Source organism: Chlamydomonas reinhardtii, chromosome 11 (assembly GCF_000002595.2).
Source record: "Chlamydomonas reinhardtii strain CC-503 cw92 mt+ chromosome 11, whole genome shotgun sequence".
In the NCBI taxonomy this organism is placed as follows: Eukaryota; Viridiplantae; Chlorophyta; class Chlorophyceae; order Chlamydomonadales; family Chlamydomonadaceae; genus Chlamydomonas; species Chlamydomonas reinhardtii.
Genome location: NC_057014.1, coordinates 2,687,053 through 2,703,583, shown reverse-complemented (window position 1 = coordinate 2,703,583; position 16,531 = coordinate 2,687,053). Strand labels below are relative to the sequence as shown.

Genomic DNA, 16,531 nt, shown 5'->3' with positions numbered 1-16,531 from the left:
AATTGTCCTTGTGGGGTGAGGCCGTGGCGGCCCGTAGCACCGGGGCAGCAAAGCCCTTGGGCGCAGATTGGGCAGCGGCTAGTGGCTACGCGCCTAAAGAGAAGGCAGTTGAGGACAAGCGTTCTCAGCGGTAGGGTGCGGGTGAGAGCACTGCGCGGGGTCGCACTGGCAAAGTGGCTGTGCTAGTGCATTGAGGTAGCTTCGCGGCGGTTGGGCGGCGCCCAGAACCGGAGGTGAAGGACAGACCAAGACCAGGCGTCGTGACCAGGCACAGATGTGTCCATTTGGTGTTTGACAGAGAGGGTGCAGCACACAGTCTCTGCCAACAGTTCCAAGTACCCATACAAGGAATGCTAATTATGCGTAACTCAAAACGCAGCGGCAGAATGGATCTCACTGCGTATTCCTTCTTTCCGGCCATCTAACCATCTTGTGTTGGCACACCCCACAGCCTGCTTGCCACCGGCGTGTCCTTTACCTACCTGCTAGTTCCTTTCCAGACGACGTGCATGCGACACCAGCCTACCCATCTAGCCCCTGCCTTTAACGGCTTCAAGCAGGCCCGCCCTGGGAATCCATTGCGACCCGCCTCATCCTGCGCAGGAGGCCCGGGTCCCAACCCGGTTGCCCGCTGCCCCCAGCCGCTTCTACGGTACTACTACTTCCTCACACACGCATACACACGCACAGGTGCACGCACGTCGCGAACACGTGTCAACACAGCTACCCTCCTACACCCAGTGCTGTGGCCCACGCCTGTGCCGCGTGTGCACTGCACAGCACGGGACAGACCAGCCCATTGAAGACCTAGCCCGCCGCCAGAATCTTGCAACACCTCCACCACCGCACCGTCCATGCCACTACATCGCCGCCGCCCTGTCCTACACACACACACGCACACGCACGCGCAGTTCAATCTCTGTCATTGTCAATCACCACGTCCCACAGCCCAACGTCAGTCGGCACCGTCAAAAGCCAGTCCATTCATGCATCCCCGGCACCCATCCCCATTCCCACAGCGCCGCCGCCCAAACCGCCGCCGCCCACACCGCCTGCCTCACGCGCCCACCACCAGCCCCGCGGGCCCGGTGCTGGTGTTGGTGACCAGTGGCCGGAAGCCCAGCTCGTCCACCGGGATGCCGAACTCTGTGAGCTTGGCCTCGTACACGCGGATGAGGTCGTTGTGCGCCTTGGACACCTTGGCCACATCGTACTGCAGCGCCTTGATGATCTGCGGCGGTTGGTTGGTTGGTTGGTTGGGTGGGTGGGCGGGTGCGCAGAAAGAGGACTGGGTGGGTGAAAAGGGGAGTGGGTGGGTGAAAACGGGAGTGGGTGGGGGATGCAACTGAGCTCAGTTGCATCCCCCAGAGTCCAGAGACTCTATATAAATAACCGAGACCCATAGCCTGAACCCGAAGCCATGGGGTGGAATAGTGGGGTGGCCGTCTTCACCATTCTTCAAAGAAACAGCAATTAGCCCCTCCCTCCCTCCCTCCGCCCCTCCCTCCCTCCCTCCCTCCCTCCCTCCGCCCCTCCCTCCCTCCCTCCCTCCCTTCCTTCCTCCCTCCCTCCCTCCCTCCGCCCCTCCCTCCCTCCCTCCCTCCCTTCCTTCCTTCCTTCCTCCCTCCCCTCACCTGGTTCTTGTTGTCCAGCACCTCCTCCAGCCGCTGGTTGATGGCGGCCAGGGTGCCGGGGTCCAGGTTGGCGGCCGTGAGCACCTCCGCCAGCTGCGCCTCCTTCATCTCCAGAGCCTCGCCCAGCGCCTCCACCTGTTGGGGCGCGTGGCAGCATGTGCGTGTGTTAGTGAGCACAATAATGGTGTGTGTAATAACAATGTAACGAAGCCAGCCCAGGTGGCGCCGTGTGTGTGTACGTTAGAAAGCACAAAGGCCCGTGGATATGTGTGTCGAGGTTGCAGCGACCGCAAACAAAGGCGGGCACCTTTGTAGGCGCGGCGATGTATCCCCATCCCCGCCCCTCTCCTCCTCCTCCTCCTCCTCCCTCCTCCCTTTCCTCCTCCCTCCACCCTCTCCTCCTCCTCCTCCTCCTCCTCCTCCCACCTTCTTCTCCAGCAGCGCGCTCTTGAGCCCGGTCTTCTGCTGCACGTCGTAGATGGACGCCTCGAACTTGCCGTAGAGCTCGTCGCGCTCGGTCTGCACCTTGCTGAAGCGCTGCGACAGCACTTCGTTCTCCCACTCCAGGTTCTTGATCTGCCGCTCCGCGTTCAGCAGCCGTGCCTTCGTCTGTGCGTGTGTGGAGAGAGCGTGTGGAGAGAGGGAAAGAAAGACAGGGGCAGGGCGTGTGTGAGTGTCAGGCAAAGGTCTGGGGCGTTGCCGTTTGCCCGGCAGGGGGCCGTTCATGAACAGGTGCCTTTCATCGCCATTCACACCCTGGCGCAACCCCATCATGCCGTCACCTAAATGCACACGTCAGTACAGAATGCACCCGCACCACCAAACACACACAACCACGCACACACACAACTATATTTCCCCTTCATACACCCCACACGCACCTGCGCCAGTGACAGCTTGTCCTTGTCGTAGTTGGCCAACTGCTGCCGCAGCAGCTCCACCTCCTTGAGCGCGCGCGACAGCGGCTCAGACAGCTTCTTGTTGTCCTGTTTCAAAAAGCGGGTTGTTTTTGTTTAGGGGGTGTGTGCATGTGTGAAAATGTGCATGAGAGGGTGTTTGAAGGTTGGGGTTTTAAGGTTCTCGTGTGCTTGTGGGGTTTGAGACGATTGGGCTCGGCTTGGGGCCGAGCTTGGGGCGCGGCGGCCCATTTTGCAGTATGCCTTTATGCTTGGAATGCTTTCTTTCATGCCCTCGCTCCCTCGTTGCCTCGCCTCACTCGCCCGCCCTGCCCTGCACTGCGCTCACCTGCGCGATCTCGTACATGAGCTTTTCGTTGGCTGCCTCGCGCCGCTTCATCTCCGCCACGTCCTCCTGCGCGCCCGGCAACGGTTTACCAAAGTCGGAGGTGAGGCCAGAGATCAGCGACGGTCAGGGATCAGGTCACTAGCAGGTGGCAGGGCAAGTGAGGACAAGAGGCAGCGGAACCCCATTCCCTTTGGAATACTGCATGATACAGCCCCACTCCTGAAGCCCCGGCGGCTTGTCGTGCAGCACAGCATATTTAGAGTTTGCTTTTTTAGAGCCTCCCCCCAAAAAAACCAAAGCACCTTGAGCGTCTTGATCAGGTCCAGGTTGTTGTGTGTGATGTCATTGTAGTAGTTCTTGATCTCTGCGAAGGCGCGCTCGTGCTTCTTCATCAGTTCGTTGATGTGCGTGTTCTTGCGCTCCTCGATCTCGTGGATCTCCTGTAAAAGGAAGGAGGGAAGGGGCGAGCGGCGGCGTGTGTGAGAATGGCAAAACCCGCTCACCGGCCGCCAACTCCAACCCCTCCTTTGTGTGCCACGCTCAGCCCCACTCCTCGTCACCCACGCCCCATCTGTGCAGCACTGCGCAGCCTGTATCCGCCTCCTGCCCGCGTGCCTGCCCCCTCCCGCCCGCCCACCTGCGTTCTCCGCAGCTCGTGTCCCCTGCCCCGCATGCTTCCCCCTCCCCCACACGCACCTGCTTTCTCCGCAGCTCCATGTCGTCTCGCAGCATCTTCATCTTCTTCTCGTACTTGCTCTGCAGGTCCTTGGCCTGTGCAGGGCAGGGGAGGAGCAGACGAGGGTTGCAGGTTGGTGCCGGCTCGCTAATGCAACTCCCAGCCCCTTCCCATGGTACCAACACACGACCCATTCCGCCGGCTCCACATGCCCACACATCGTCTTTTCCTCCCTCCGCCGTTCCTCCCTTCTCATGGCCCGCGCCCTCTCTCCAACCCGCCCTCCCGCCACCCGTCCATCACCCCTATCGCCCCGCTCTTTCCGCCCTCCATCCACCCCTCTCCGCGCGCCCCGCCACTGAAGTGCCCCCTCACCTCCTAAGCCTCTTGCCTCTCAAACACAATCCCACAGCCGCCCACGTGCTGCTCGAACTCGAAACCTGGCGCCCCTCCCCTCTGCCCCTCCGCATGTGGTTTACTCCCTCCGTCTCTCCTCCTCCCACCTCTCACGACCCTCCCGCTCCTCACCCGCTGCTCGAACACCTGGTCCCCCTCTCCCTCTTCTCTCTCCCCCCCGTCCAATCCACACACACACACACACACACACACACACACACACACACACACACACACACACACACACACACACACACACTCTCTTCCCCACTCCCCCACCTGCTGCTCGAACTCCTGCCGCAGCTTGGTGATCTCCTTGGCGTGCTCCAGCTTCAACTGCCGGATGATGTCCTGGTGCGCCAGCTCCTGTTGCGCAAAGGTGGAGGTGGTGTGTGGGCGTGTGTGTTGGGGATGGCGGCGTGTGCGTTAGAAGGGCGCGTGAAGCGGGGCACGTGGCGGCTAGGCGGGGGAGGGGCCGGCAGGCCGGTGCGCGATCGATGCCATCCTCCTGCGACACTCCGTCAGGGCTGGCGAAGGATCCCACCAAGGCGGTGATCGCGGTTTGGTACTGACTGCTGAGGCACGGGTGTGCTCGTTCGGGCTCCGGCCGACGTGCGTGCCCGCCCGCTGCCGGCACGGCACGGCATGGCGTGCTGTGGGCCTGCCCCCCCCCCCCGCCCCCCGTCAGGCTCACAGCACTGCAGAGCCGCAGCCCCACCCTTCCCGCCAGGTCAGCCATTGCGGCGGCACCGGGCTTCGTTTCGTAATCCGCCGCTGCCGCTCCCGTTGCTATTGGCGCAGGTCGCCTGGCGGGCGCTCCTGCCCCTGGTGCTGCTGCCCGCACGCCTGCTGCGATAGCAGGGCGCTGAGAACCAACCCCGCCTGTTGTGATTCTGCTGCTGCTGCTGCTGCAGCCGGCGCCCTTACGGGGTACCAACAGACAGCGCCGCTCCGCGACGGCGCCGTGGCGCATGCGGCCGCCAAGCGGCTGGCTGGCGCCTCGCCTCCGGCCTGCGCCCTCCCTCCGCTCCGTCAACCGCTCGGCTGCTGCCACCCAGCCATATGGCACCGGCGCCGCGCCTGCCTCTGTGTGCGCACGTGTGCGCTGGTGTGCGCATGCGACGCCCGCCTCGCAGCTGAGCAGCCGCTAGCCGCGTTTGGGTGGCGCCCCGCGCCTGCCGGATCGCGTCCGATCCCGCCGCCTCCTGTCCGCGGTCTGGTTGCGAGGGCTGCCCTCCGAGCCCTTCCCTGCTGCGCCTCGCCGAAGCCCCTGCCTGGCGCCCGCCGCCGCTGGACTGCGCGTCCTCCGTTGGCCGCGTTCGCAACTGGGGCCACGGCTGACGGACTGCTGCGCTGCTTCGCAACGCTGAAGTCTCACCTGGAATGCGCTTGCCTGGAATGCACTTGCTGCTTTTCACTTCTGGCCTTGCCAGTTGTTGGTAGCACCTCCTCCCCTGGCTGCTTACACCTCTTTTGCCCGGTCAGTCCCTGTCCAGTGTCCACCCATCCCCTGGGCGGCTACCCCTCCCCCATACGCAAGCCCCCACATCCTGCTGCCCAGCACGCAAGCCTCCAAGTCCCGCAGCAAGCACCAGCCGCCGAGCACCCACCTGCTCTTTGAGCTCCAGTTTGAGGTTGCGCTTGTCCTTCCCCAGGTCCCCCTCCCGCTTGCGGTACTCGTCCTGTTGAAGCTTTAGCGCTAGCTCGCCGTCCGACTTCAACGTCGTGATGTTGTTCTGGTGCTCGTAAAGCAGATGCTTTACTTTTTGTTTGTAAACCTGTTGGGGTTGGTTACGGTTTGTGGGGCAGGGCAAAGAAAAGAGGCTGCAGACGCGGCAGGTGGGCGTCTGGGCGCGGTGCTGCAGCGACACGAACCCTGAACACCCTCGCACACTCCTCCTGGTGCTGGACAGGCGGACCACTTGAAACTGGTGACGCCGCGTGCGTTGCCCCGGCCCGTGTCCATCCACTTCTTACAACTCTCTACCCACCCTCCCCTCGACGCCGGACGCCTTTGCAAGGCACCAGTGCTCACCTTGATTTCCACTTGGTGCCGCTCCTCCATCTCCTCCATTTCACGGTCTTTGTTCCGCAGCTCCGCGCGCCGGTCCTCCAGGTCCTTCTTTGTGATTTCCCAGAATGCATTGATCTTGTCCTGTGCTCAGAGGGCAAAGAAACGGTTCAGCGCGCTGCGTGCCTTGCGCATGCGAAGTGGCACGCGGGTCCTGCGCAGCCACGCACTTACTCGCTCTAGTTGCATGTAGTTGCGGTATTCCTCCTCCTTGTTCTTCTCTTTCTCCAGTGTCCCAATCTTTTGGTTGAGCTCCTCCACCGAGGCACCCTCGATGTCGCCCGTCGCGACCGCATCCTTCTTGGACTCCTGAACAGCAGCAAAACCGAGAACCAGGTGAGAACTGTCGCTCTAAGGACGACTTGCCTGCCTTAGTGGGCACACCTTCTTCGTTCCCTTCTTCTTGGGGGCCATGGTTGCTTGTTTACTCCAGTGCCAGCGGTTTGATATGCGTGTCGAAATACAAACGAAATTGGTTTAGGCCATTTTGCCGCGAGGGACTGCGGAATGAGGGTTGGGGCTCGATGAGCGGAAGTCCCCACCGAGCCAAAAGCAAGTGACTCTATCACACTGGTTTGTTGAGTTATATTGCATGAAACACATGACAGGCACACGCTAACAGTCGGCACGTCTGGACCTTGTTTGTCGCTCTCCCATTCGATCGCTTGTTGCATAGTTGCACAATTGAAAGCACCACTTCAACAGAAATAAACCATACCTGATTCCACCTCGTGACGAGAACGTCTGCCGGTCGCAACGCTGATGTCTCGCAGCGCTGCAGCCGGGCTGCTGGCGCGGCTGGGGATAACATGCCAAAGATCATGCTCTGTTACATTTCAAATAGCTAGCACAATCGCGGCGACGGCGTCCAGCGCGCCGAGCTGCTCATACACGCAGCACAGCCCTGGCGCCTTCGCCTCCGCCGGAGCACCGCGCGGCCTTGCCAGTCTCGCTTTCTGGACGCGGCGCGAGGCCGCAGCCAGCTCGTCTATTTCGGATACTTTGAGCTCTGGGGCGCAGCCTCAGCAGCAGCACCTGGCGGCGTCGCGGGAGGCACAGCAAGCACGCGGGTTCGCGGCGCAGGCGGCAGGGCCCGACCACCTTGTGGGCCTCGGCAACCTCCGCGACAACCCCGGGGCCACGCGGCAGGTACAAACAGCGACGCCGTGCACACGGACAGCTATTTTAGTCTAAATTTGTCCTGGGATCGTGCTTTTTAAGCTGCGAAGCACTGGCTGGTGACAGGCCGCCTGCAAACGCGGGGAAAGGTCAGCTGCCGCTGCTGCGGGTAGCTCCATGCGCCATCATCCTGTGCGCTTGTCGCCCACCTGCCCACCTGACCTCCTGACCTTGCCCTTTAATGACAATGTGTAGCGCATCCGGGTGGGCCGCGGTGATGGCTCTCGGCGCGGCAACTACGGCGGGCGTGGCATGAAGGGCCAGAAGTCCAGAGGTAGGTCACGTCGCCCGTGTTGAGAGGAGGAGCAGGCGAGGGTGTAGCAGGCGGATGGCGCATGACGGGGCATGTGGCTTGGGGAAGCGCAAGACAAGGGCAGACTGTAGTGCTGCAGAGTTGAGGCTATCGGCCTCGTGCGCTGGCTTCGGCGTTGGGGAAGCACATACGTGCTTCGTATCGATTGTGCGTTTTCACACGTGTGCCTCCAATCTTGCAATCTGTACCGATACATGCACGAATGCATGCACATGCAGGCCGCGGGCTGCACATGCTGTACGACGGCGGACAGCTGGGGCTGCTCAAGTTCCCCGTCACCCGCCAGCGGCCCTCGTGAGTGGCAGGGGGTTCCGGGCTGGGTGAGACTTGAGGATGGCATGACAGGTTGCAGGCGGTCAGTGGCAGCACGCTCAGCCACACTGCTGCTCTGCGTTCTTCAATCATGCGCTTCGCGGCGCACACTTGCAAACCCCACACCCGCTACCTGTCACGCACACCCGCCACGCGCTTGCCACGGACACGCACATATACACACACACACACACACTCTTTCCTGTAAACCCGTAAACCGTCGTTTTGCTGCATCGCATACGCTGTCTTTGCGCTGTGTTTTCCTTGTGCTCTTAAACACGCGCCGCACACACGCCCGCAGGTACGAGGTGTTGTATTACCACCTGGGGCTGAGCCGTGTGGCGGAGTTCGTACAACTGGGGCTGCTGGACGCCGGCCGCACCATCACCATGAAGGCAAGAGCCGGTGCAGACGCCATGGGGACCGGGGAGACGTATGCGTGTTGGGGAAGCATGCAAGGGATGCCACAGGGCTTTGTACAGCCGCGGGGGGGATCCAGGAAGGAAGACGGCAGGACGAGGGAAGGGGGCCTGACCCTGCATGGGGCGTGTGGCGGCTAGGGCTGCTTGCCATGTCAGCGCGGGAAGGCCCAGGGCTCCACGGCCCACCGCAGTCTCAAACACCACTGGTCGGGGGCCAAGACCCCCGCCGCATTCCACAGACATGGAATCTGATGCTGCGGTGCGCGCTCTGGCACGCGACCCTGAATGACGCCACCACCACCAAACAGGATCTGTACGACAGCGGATGTGTGACGAGCAACATCAAGTACGGCGTGCTGCTGTACGGCAAGGCGCGCCTGGCCGTACCCCTGGACCTGCAGGTACGGGGAAAAGGGGGGGGGGGTTAGGATACCAGCCCAAACGAAACCGAACCCAATGCAAATGGGGGTCCGTTCATTCTACCTCCAATTAAACCAAACCCCAGCACAAGCGCACAGGGGGTTCGAGGGTTTGGGGTCGGGTAGCAAATCTTCAGCCCAAGGCATCCCGCGTTGAAGCGGGCATGGATTTGTCTTGGGGGAGAACGCATGCCCCCGATGCCCCTGCACTTGACCCGACCAGGACGATGCGCCGGGTTGCAATCACGACGTCCGCGTGTGCTGTGCCTGTCGCCGTGTGTCGCCGCCCACGCAGGTGACGGCCTGCGACGCCGACACGCGCGCCGCGGTGGAGTCCGCCGGCGGCCGCGTCACGCGCGTGTACTACACAGCCGAGGGTCTGGGCGCCGTACTGCACGTGAGTGCCGCGTTGGCGACGAGATGCGTGACTGGGCGCTGCGGTTTGGGGGACTTGGCGGACGCGGTTTATCCGGGGATCGCGGCCTGGCATGATCTGCAGCTTGCAAAGCAGCCCTCACGGAGGTCGAGTAGCTCGCAGCTCCTGTATCCACAATTGTAAATGCTGAACAATGCTAACCACGCCTGCCGCTCGTCCCACGTGCGACGCAGCCGGAGAAGTTCACAAGCCGCCGGCTGCCGCTGCCGCTGCCGGCGCCGCGCTGGCACCCGCGGTACGACAAGAAGTTCGACGCCATCGGTCAGATCCCGCCCGCAACACGGCCAGTGGCGGCAGCAGCGCTTCCGGCGGCTGCGGCACACGCTTCGGGCCGCGTGGCTTTGGCCAGCGCTTGAGGCCCCGGCATGCCTTGCGTTGGCGGTGGCAGCTGTGCTTGAGCGAGAATGTGTTTGTATGCAATACCCATCATCGTGGGTTCAGCTGTCGGTTGGATTTGGTGGCGGTGGGTTTTGGCGGCACGTTGGCGTCATGCTGTTTTATGCCTCGAGAGCTGAAGGATGGAGGGAGAGCAGAGTGTACGGTAGAGTGTGATGGGGCAGTCAATGCGTGAAGTGGAGGTGAGCGCATAGAGCAGGCGATCGGAGGCGGCCGGCGGCGGCGGTATTGGGACAGGGAGCACGCGGTAACGTGTGTGATGGGACAGTGTCAAGGCAGGTTGGTGAAGTCCCGTAGGGTGCAGCTGATTCCCAAACCCCAGCAGATGGCAAACAATTTGCAACGGCAGTGCAGGAGCGCGCGGCTGGTCGAAACCCTGGGAGTTACTGTACCGACAAGTTGCTGGCGGGCTGGCGAGGTAACGTCAGATGGATGGGAAGCGCGGGACGGCTTGGCGCTGCTGCATCATTGGTATTGGCAATCAGTTGCCTGCATGCATGCTGCGGCTTTGGTGTGGGATTTCAACGAGACGCGGCGAGGGCAGCACATGAGGGGTCACGAAAGCTACCGGCGCTCCTGGTAGCCAGGAGCACTCCTGGTATCAGCCGCACCCGCGCACCCAGCACACACGCATGCATGGTCATCTTCCTGCAGGTGCGCTGCGGCTCTGCATCGCGAGTGTGGCGTTGCGGTGTGTCTGTGTGGTGCTATCGCCTGGCCGGGCGCTCGGAGCGTGAGGAATGCGCATCAGCAAACTTCCAGCCAGGCAGCAACGTGTCGGTACAGTAACTCCGGCGTTCGACCAGCCATGCACTACTGCCCTGCCGCCGCAAATTGCTTGCCATCTGCTGGGGGTATGAATGCGGATGTTACAGAGGGGACAGTCCCAGCACCCGAAGACGCCGAGCCAGGGGGATGGGCGTCAGCTGCACCCTACGGGACCTCGCCAACCTGCCTAAACCCTGTCCCATCGCACACACACGCGTGCGGGCCCCGTCGACCCAGACCCCTTCCCAGTCGAACAGGGCCAGCCCCTAGCGTCCCCGCGCTCAGCATCCCACGCCTCGCTTCGTCACGTGCTCCTAGAAACATGCACGCAGAACACGCGTGCTCGAGAACAGCGGCATCACCCAAGGAGAGTGGAACGGTCTGCCGAGCCCTGTTCGGCGAAGTAGGCTCGAAACAATGCACTTGGCTTCCTAGCAAGTAGGGTTCTGGGTAACGCCGTGTAACGCCAACGCGCCCTTCGGGGGCACCCCGATTTTCGCATGCGGGCCACGGCGAGGGGGCGCCAAGCCCTGCTGCTCGCTCCGGCCTGCCAACCCAGTTATGCACAGTAATTAATCAATGATAACTAGTGCGCGGTGCGAGCAAAGAGCGCGCTGATCTTATCCGGAATGCTGGCCGCTCGCCTGCGAGGGGGCGCAATGGGCGCCATCCCGTACTCGCTCGCAGGGGAGAAGTGCGCCGAGCCCTTCCTGCAACACTGCTTTTCCCGTGCGTCGTTAGAAGCCCACACCCAGCAACCATGCAGGCAAGTAATAGTCCAACCAGTCTTGCAGCGGCGCTAGGCCGTCTCGCGCTTTCGACCCATCTGACCTTATCGCGTGCTCCCTCTCTCGTTCTGGCTGCAGACCGTGCGTGCTCCCGCCGCCTCCGGCGTTGTAAGTCAATACTTGTACAGATCAGCAAGGTTGCGGGCGTAGCAAAGAGGGTTGGTGGGCCGATGCGCCTGCAAGCGCGACTTGCTCACCGACTTGCCGACGCCTTTGCCTGCAGGCCACCCGCGTGGCTGGCCGCCGCATGTGCCGCCCCGTGGCGGCCACCAAGGCTTCGACCGCGGTGACCACCGATATGTCCAAGCGGTGAGTTAGAGGTTCGGTCGCACCCTGGTTGCAGGGTTACTCGTCGCCCTAGCTGACCCGTCGCGACTTGTTCCTTTGCCTACAGCACCGTGCCCACCAAGCTGGAGGAGGGTGAGGTGAGCGCGTGCCTGGGAGCGACGACCGGGCGGCGCAAAATGGGTCGCGGCGGGGAGCGTCGCTCTGGCAGCGTTGGACAGGAGCTCGCTGGAAGAATTTTACTAATATGCGACTTTCTCTTTTTCATTTTGCAGATGCCCCTGAACACCTACTCGAACAAGGCTCCCTTCAAGGCCAAGGTTCGCTCGGTGGAGAAGATCACCGGCCCCAAGGCCACTGGTGAGACTTGCCACATCATCATCGAGACCGAGGGCAAGATCCCCTTCTGGGAGGGCCAGTCCTACGGTGTGATCCCCCCGGTGAGTGTCCCCTGCAACATGACATGCGGAGCTCGAGGCTGCCACGATGCGATGCTGCCACGACAGCAACACCAACCCAGCCCAACCCGCTCGCATCGTCGCTGCCTCCCCCACTGCAACGTTCGCGATAACGTGCTGAATGAGCCCGGGCATCCTGCGGCCATCCGGCGCCACTTCCAGCCCCCCGTCCGCTCACCACTCCCTCCGGTGTCCTCCCCTCCCTCCTCGCCTCCACACAGGGCACCAAGATCAACTCCAAGGGCAAGGAGGTGCCCCACGGCACCCGCCTCTACTCCATCGCCTCGTCCCGCTACGGCGATGACTTCGACGGCCAGACCGCCTCGCTGTGCGTGCGCCGCGCCGTGTACGTGGACCCCGAGACCGGCAAGGAGGACCCCGCCAAGAAGGGCCTGTGCTCCAACTTCCTGTGCGACGCCACCCCCGGCACCGAGATCTCGATGACCGGCCCCACCGGCAAGGTGCTGCTGCTGCCCGCTGACGCCAACGCCCCTCTGATCTGCGTGGCCACCGGCACCGGCATTGCCCCCTTCCGCTCCTTCTGGCGCCGCTGCTTCATTGAGAACGTGCCCAGCTACAAGTTCACCGGCCTGTTCTGGCTGTTCATGGGCGTGGCCAACAGCGACGCCAAGCTGTACGACGAGGAGCTGCAGGTAGATGCGGGGAGCGTTGACCTTGAGGCGAAAGAAAGGATGGGGTTAACCGCGGGGGAGGGAAAGGGGGATTGCTGGGGGTGGCTGGTGCGGGTGGTTAGGGTGGGCGTGGTACTAGACCGAAAGACTGAGATTGGCTCCAATTCCTGTATTGGCTCCGATTCTTGGGAAGTGAGCAATGGAACCAACCAGCAGGCAAGCACAGATACCGGGTGTGTAGCTAGAAGGGGCCGGAATGCAGAACTGGACGGATTCTGGCAGTGGGCGGCGGCTGCAAAGTCGTAAAGACTTGACGAATGCGCTTTCGCCACGCGGCCTTTCCTTTTCCCTTCTTACATTCCTTCTCGCCCTCCCGCGTTCTTCTGTTTCCCCACAGGCCATCGCCAAGGCCTACCCCGGCCAGTTCCGCCTGGACTACGCCCTGTCGCGCGAGCAGAACAACCGCAAGGGCGGCAAGATGTACATCCAGGTCCGTGGGCGGTTCTGTGAATCGAGGCGGGCACCGCAAAACAACAATCAGGGTCTCCTGAGCCTGGATGGGCTTCGCGGAGGCCTCCAACGGACAGGATGAACCTGTATTGCTGCTGTGTTCTTCCGGGCCGCTGAACCCCCGCCATCCCACCACCATTTCGCCCAACAGGACAAGGTGGAGGAGTACGCCGACGAGATCTTCGACCTGCTGGACAACGGCGCGCACATGTACTTCTGCGGCCTGAAGGGCATGATGCCCGGCATCCAGGTGCGCGGCGTGGCTGGGCGTTGTAGGGCATGAGGGTCGGTCGGGGTTCTGCGCTTTTTGTGCATGTGGGTACTGGTGCGCGTGTGGGTCAGGAGCATATCTTGTATCCGGGATCTCGGCCGTTGGGACAAGAGAATTGGCGTGGGCATCGGAAGCTGGCATAAGAGCACAGCGTTTGCCAATGGGCAGCAAGCTCGTGTGGCGAGTGCGGATGAAAACTGGAAGGGGCGACATGTCCCGAACCTGAAGCGCTAATGATTCCGCCGTCAACCAACTTTGTATTACTGTTTTCTGAACACACAGGACATGCTTGAGCGCGTGGCCAAGGAGAAGGGCCTGAACTACGAGGAGTGGGTTGAGGGCCTGAAGCACAAGAACCAGTGGCACGTGGAGGTCTACTAAGCGGCCTGCGCTCTGCCCTCTCCCGCACACGTCGAGTGGGCGGGAGCGAGTTGTGTAGCGGTGGCGGCTTGGTAGCAGCACGGCCACGGCGTGCTCCTTGAGCGGGCTCGAGCGTAACAGCGGCGAAAGCAGCAGCGAGGAGCTTCTGCTCTCTCGGACGAGGCAAGGGGGCGCTGGCGGTGGCGGGACGAGAACGCGGCGGGCAGCGGGCCGGGCGGGCGGCATGCCTCGCCGGAAAGCAAAGGCGCCGCGCGCCGGCCGCGGCACTAGCATGTCTGGAGCAGTCTAGTTGCCTCGCTGGCGTTGATGTCTAGAGCCCGGAAGGTCCGTTCCGAATACCTGCGCTGCGCGAGAGCGCGTGTCAGGATGAAGGCGGGCCTCTTGTGTGTGTATGCAGGGTTGGGTTTGCGTAGAGATGCCATTTTGAGAAGACGAAGAGAACACCGAGAGACGGTGCCGGTTCCGCTTCCCCCGCGGGCCGCACTCCCGGTCTGTTTTGACAGTGTATGATGTTGGCTTGAAGGGCTGGAGGACTGCCCACGGCTCCGCCCTCCCTAGCGCCGAATGGCGGCACGCCCCTGGGCGCCGGGTTGCGCAGTGCGCTGCAGCCGCGTGCATCCCGGGGGGCGGGCTCCTTGCCTCAGCGCAGTTTTAGGGCGGGAGGGCGATGTGGCTGTGTGGATGCGTTCGTCCCTCGGACCTGATGGTTTCGTATGATTGGAGTGGATGGAGTCGTTTGTGCCGAGCGGGCCGTGTGGCAGGAAGCGGAGTTGCCAGCGGTCAGGGGGCGCGAGGCCGTGCACGGATGCTTCATTGACCGAGGCAGAGAGGTGTTTTTGCGCTGTCACGGACTGGATATGCTGTCAAGCAGCGCATGTTTGTAAATACCCGAATTCTTGGTACCTATTGTGCGCATTGCGGTGCCCACGGAGGGGCAAACGCAGCAAGACGTCACGTTGTTAAGACTGCATCCGCGTCAGCGTGTCGCTGCACTCGGCAGGCGGTGGATCGCAGGAGACTCTGCGGATGTGCGACGCACGTGGACATCACGCCATCCGACCTTGCCTACGAACAATATTTAGGGTCAGCTGCGAAGTGTTGTGCAGACGTCTGGACGCTGTCCACGCGCGCGCGGGCCCGACGGTATGCCAGGGGGCCCACACCCTGGACGGTCCTTGCGGCGGCGCTGAGTTTGGGGGGCAGTGGTGCAGTGGTGCAGTGCAGGGGACAGGCGTCACCGTACTTATTGTCCCTGGTACCGTACTTATTGTCCCTGGTAGTCCCTGCCTGGTGTCCCCATCAACTCACCGCCAATGCCTTCGCAGTACGGTATCACGCCCAGGCCGCTGCCGAGGGCCCGAGGCCGAGCCGATCGAGCAGTCAAGCCATGAGTGGCTCGCTGCCCCTGGGTCGAGCGGAGCAGTCAGCAGTGCTGCAGTCCAGGGTTACCCTGCTGTACGGTAGCCGACCGCTCTGGGGAATCCGCGCTGTAGCAGGCAGCGCCGCAGACGGGTCGGCGCAGGCCCTGTGGGAAGCGCCATCAGGCCCCAAACAGCCACGTGAGTCGGTACAGTAGATCCGGCGTTCGACAAGCCGCGCGCTCCTGCACTGCCGTTGCAAATTGTTTGCCACCTGCTGGGGTTTGGGAATCAGCTGCACCCTACGGGACTTCACCAACCTGCCTTACACAGCCACGTGAGTCGGTTACGGTGGCATGCCTCCTTGCCTGGCAGCATGGCACCACCCATTGCAGGTGTCCCCTTCAGATTAACAGTAGCTGGCGAGTGGCGACTGACTGACAGAATGGCCTGGGCGCTTTGCCCACTGGGTGGCGTCAGCCCCCCAGCAAACATCCCTGGTATCAAAATGGACAGGTGCAGTACGGTATGCGGAGCTGTTGCATTCATGGCAGACACCAGGGTTGCCTAGTTCGTAGTACGCGTACTACGTACTACGTACTGTACTACGTACAATACGCTGCCCTCGTAGGCTAGTACGTTGGGAAAATACGTTGTGGTGGGGAAACCAGCGGGGTGGGCCGTCGCAGCGCCGTGGCGGGCGAGTGGCGCGAGGGGTGCTGGAAAGGTTGTCCGTCGAAGTTCGCGAACCATGGCTGCTCTCCGCAGCTGTGTTTTCTTATAACAATTTGAGTACAACAAGTTGAAGGAAATTCTGCTCGAAGACTATGGCCGCGCAAATCCAAATTCACACCGATTCGGGCATGGTGCGCGCACGCGTGTCGTGTTTGCACCGGCTCCCCCCCCGGATTTCGTGGCCCAGCGTACTATGCACGTATTTTAACGTACTGTACTAGAAATCCTAGTACGCTGTATTAATACGCGTATTATGGATGCGGATGTTACAGAGGGGACAGTCCCAGCTCCCGAAGACGCCGAGCCATCACATGCTATCAGGGCCCAACCCCGACTTTGCTGCAAACCCTCCCGCGGGCAAAGTCCGTGTGACTCCGCGCACAGTGAGTCCTAGCCAAGCCTCAACCCGCCAGAGCCCCACCGCTGTGCCTCAACGCCACAAGCCTAGGCACAGGAGTGCCGGGAAACGTCTAGGCCGCAGGACACACGCACAGCGCACGCACTAACCAGGGCGCAAGCGTCCAGGTACTAGAACGGTCGCCCACACGTGCATCCTGCCCACACACAGAGCCACCAACCACGCACAACCTCTCACGGCGAGGGGGGCGGGGAATCAGCGTCATACGGCAAGCGCAAAACCATGCCGTCACCAACAGCCCGAGATATGAAGGGATGCGCAAACGGCACAGCGTCCCAACCCTTTGGCCTGATACCCAAAGTCACAAACGTCTGGAGACGACCCCAGAAGTCAGCTACGACGGCAAGTCCAATGCTCAGCACCCGGGCCGACGGCAGCTTCGCTCGCGCCGCCAACCCGGCCATAACCACACGCTGCCGACCAAAGTC

General features: G+C 62.2%; 3 protein-coding genes across 3 annotated transcripts; 2 read left to right on the top strand and 1 right to left on the bottom strand.

Annotated features, from left to right (window-relative positions):
• Nucleotides 1–277: 277 nt before the first annotated feature.
• Nucleotides 278–6,499, bottom strand: CHLRE_11g476850v5 (uncharacterized protein). The gene is made up of 12 exons (XM_043067641.1): nt 6,407–6,499; nt 6,197–6,331; nt 5,987–6,106; nt 5,562–5,729; nt 4,231–4,317; nt 3,576–3,650; nt 3,182–3,319; nt 2,880–2,945; nt 2,516–2,620; nt 2,061–2,243; nt 1,635–1,769; nt 278–1,231 (listed from the first exon to the last, which is right to left on the bottom strand). The coding sequence occupies exons 1-12, from the start codon at nt 6,434–6,436 to the stop codon at nt 1,058–1,060; spliced, it is 1,416 nt and encodes a 471-aa protein (XP_042919646.1). The 5' UTR covers nt 6,437–6,499; the 3' UTR covers nt 278–1,057.
• Nucleotides 6,500–6,622: 123 nt separating this feature from the next.
• CHLRE_11g476800v5 (uncharacterized protein) lies at nt 6,623–10,255 on the top strand. The gene is made up of 7 exons (XM_043067640.1): nt 6,623–7,171; nt 7,397–7,475; nt 7,733–7,808; nt 8,128–8,221; nt 8,557–8,649; nt 8,963–9,064; nt 9,277–10,255. Exons 1-7 carry the CDS (start codon nt 6,785–6,787, stop codon nt 9,457–9,459), a joined length of 1,014 nt encoding a protein of 337 aa, XP_042919645.1. The 5' UTR covers nt 6,623–6,784; the 3' UTR covers nt 9,460–10,255.
• Nucleotides 10,256–10,993: 738 nt separating this feature from the next.
• On the top strand, nt 10,994–15,155 carry CHLRE_11g476750v5 (uncharacterized protein). The gene is made up of 9 exons (XM_001697300.2): nt 10,994–11,033; nt 11,134–11,163; nt 11,279–11,364; nt 11,450–11,480; nt 11,616–11,780; nt 12,020–12,451; nt 12,828–12,920; nt 13,092–13,190; nt 13,494–15,155. Exons 1-9 carry the CDS (start codon nt 11,028–11,030, stop codon nt 13,590–13,592), a joined length of 1,041 nt encoding a protein of 346 aa, XP_001697352.1. The 5' UTR covers nt 10,994–11,027; the 3' UTR covers nt 13,593–15,155.
• Nucleotides 15,156–16,531: the final 1,376 nt, after the last annotated feature.

Coding starts and splice junctions, on each gene's coding strand:
- CHLRE_11g476800v5 (XM_043067640.1), top strand. CDS start 6,785: ATGTCTCGCAGCGCTGCAGCCGGGCTGCTGGCGCGGCTGGGGATAACA. Junction 8,650..8,962: donor CCGTACCCCTGGACCTGCAG/GTACGGGGAAAA, acceptor CCGCCCACGCAG/GTGACGGCCTGCGACGCCGA. Junction 9,065..9,276: donor GTCTGGGCGCCGTACTGCAC/GTGAGTGCCGCG, acceptor CGTGCGACGCAG/CCGGAGAAGTTCACAAGCCG.
- CHLRE_11g476750v5 (XM_001697300.2), top strand. Junction 11,781..12,019: donor CCTACGGTGTGATCCCCCCG/GTGAGTGTCCCC, acceptor GCCTCCACACAG/GGCACCAAGATCAACTCCAA. Junction 13,191..13,493: donor GCATGATGCCCGGCATCCAG/GTGCGCGGCGTG, acceptor CTGAACACACAG/GACATGCTTGAGCGCGTGGC.
- CHLRE_11g476850v5 (XM_043067641.1), bottom strand. CDS start 6,436: ATGGCCCCCAAGAAGAAGGGAACGAAGAAG. Junction 2,946..3,181: donor ACCTGATCAAGACGCTCAAG/GTGCTTTGGTTT, acceptor CCGGGCGCGCAG/GAGGACGTGGCGGAGATGAA. Junction 2,621..2,879: donor TCATGTACGAGATCGCGCAG/GTGAGCGCAGTG, acceptor TTTTTGAAACAG/GACAACAAGAAGCTGTCTGA.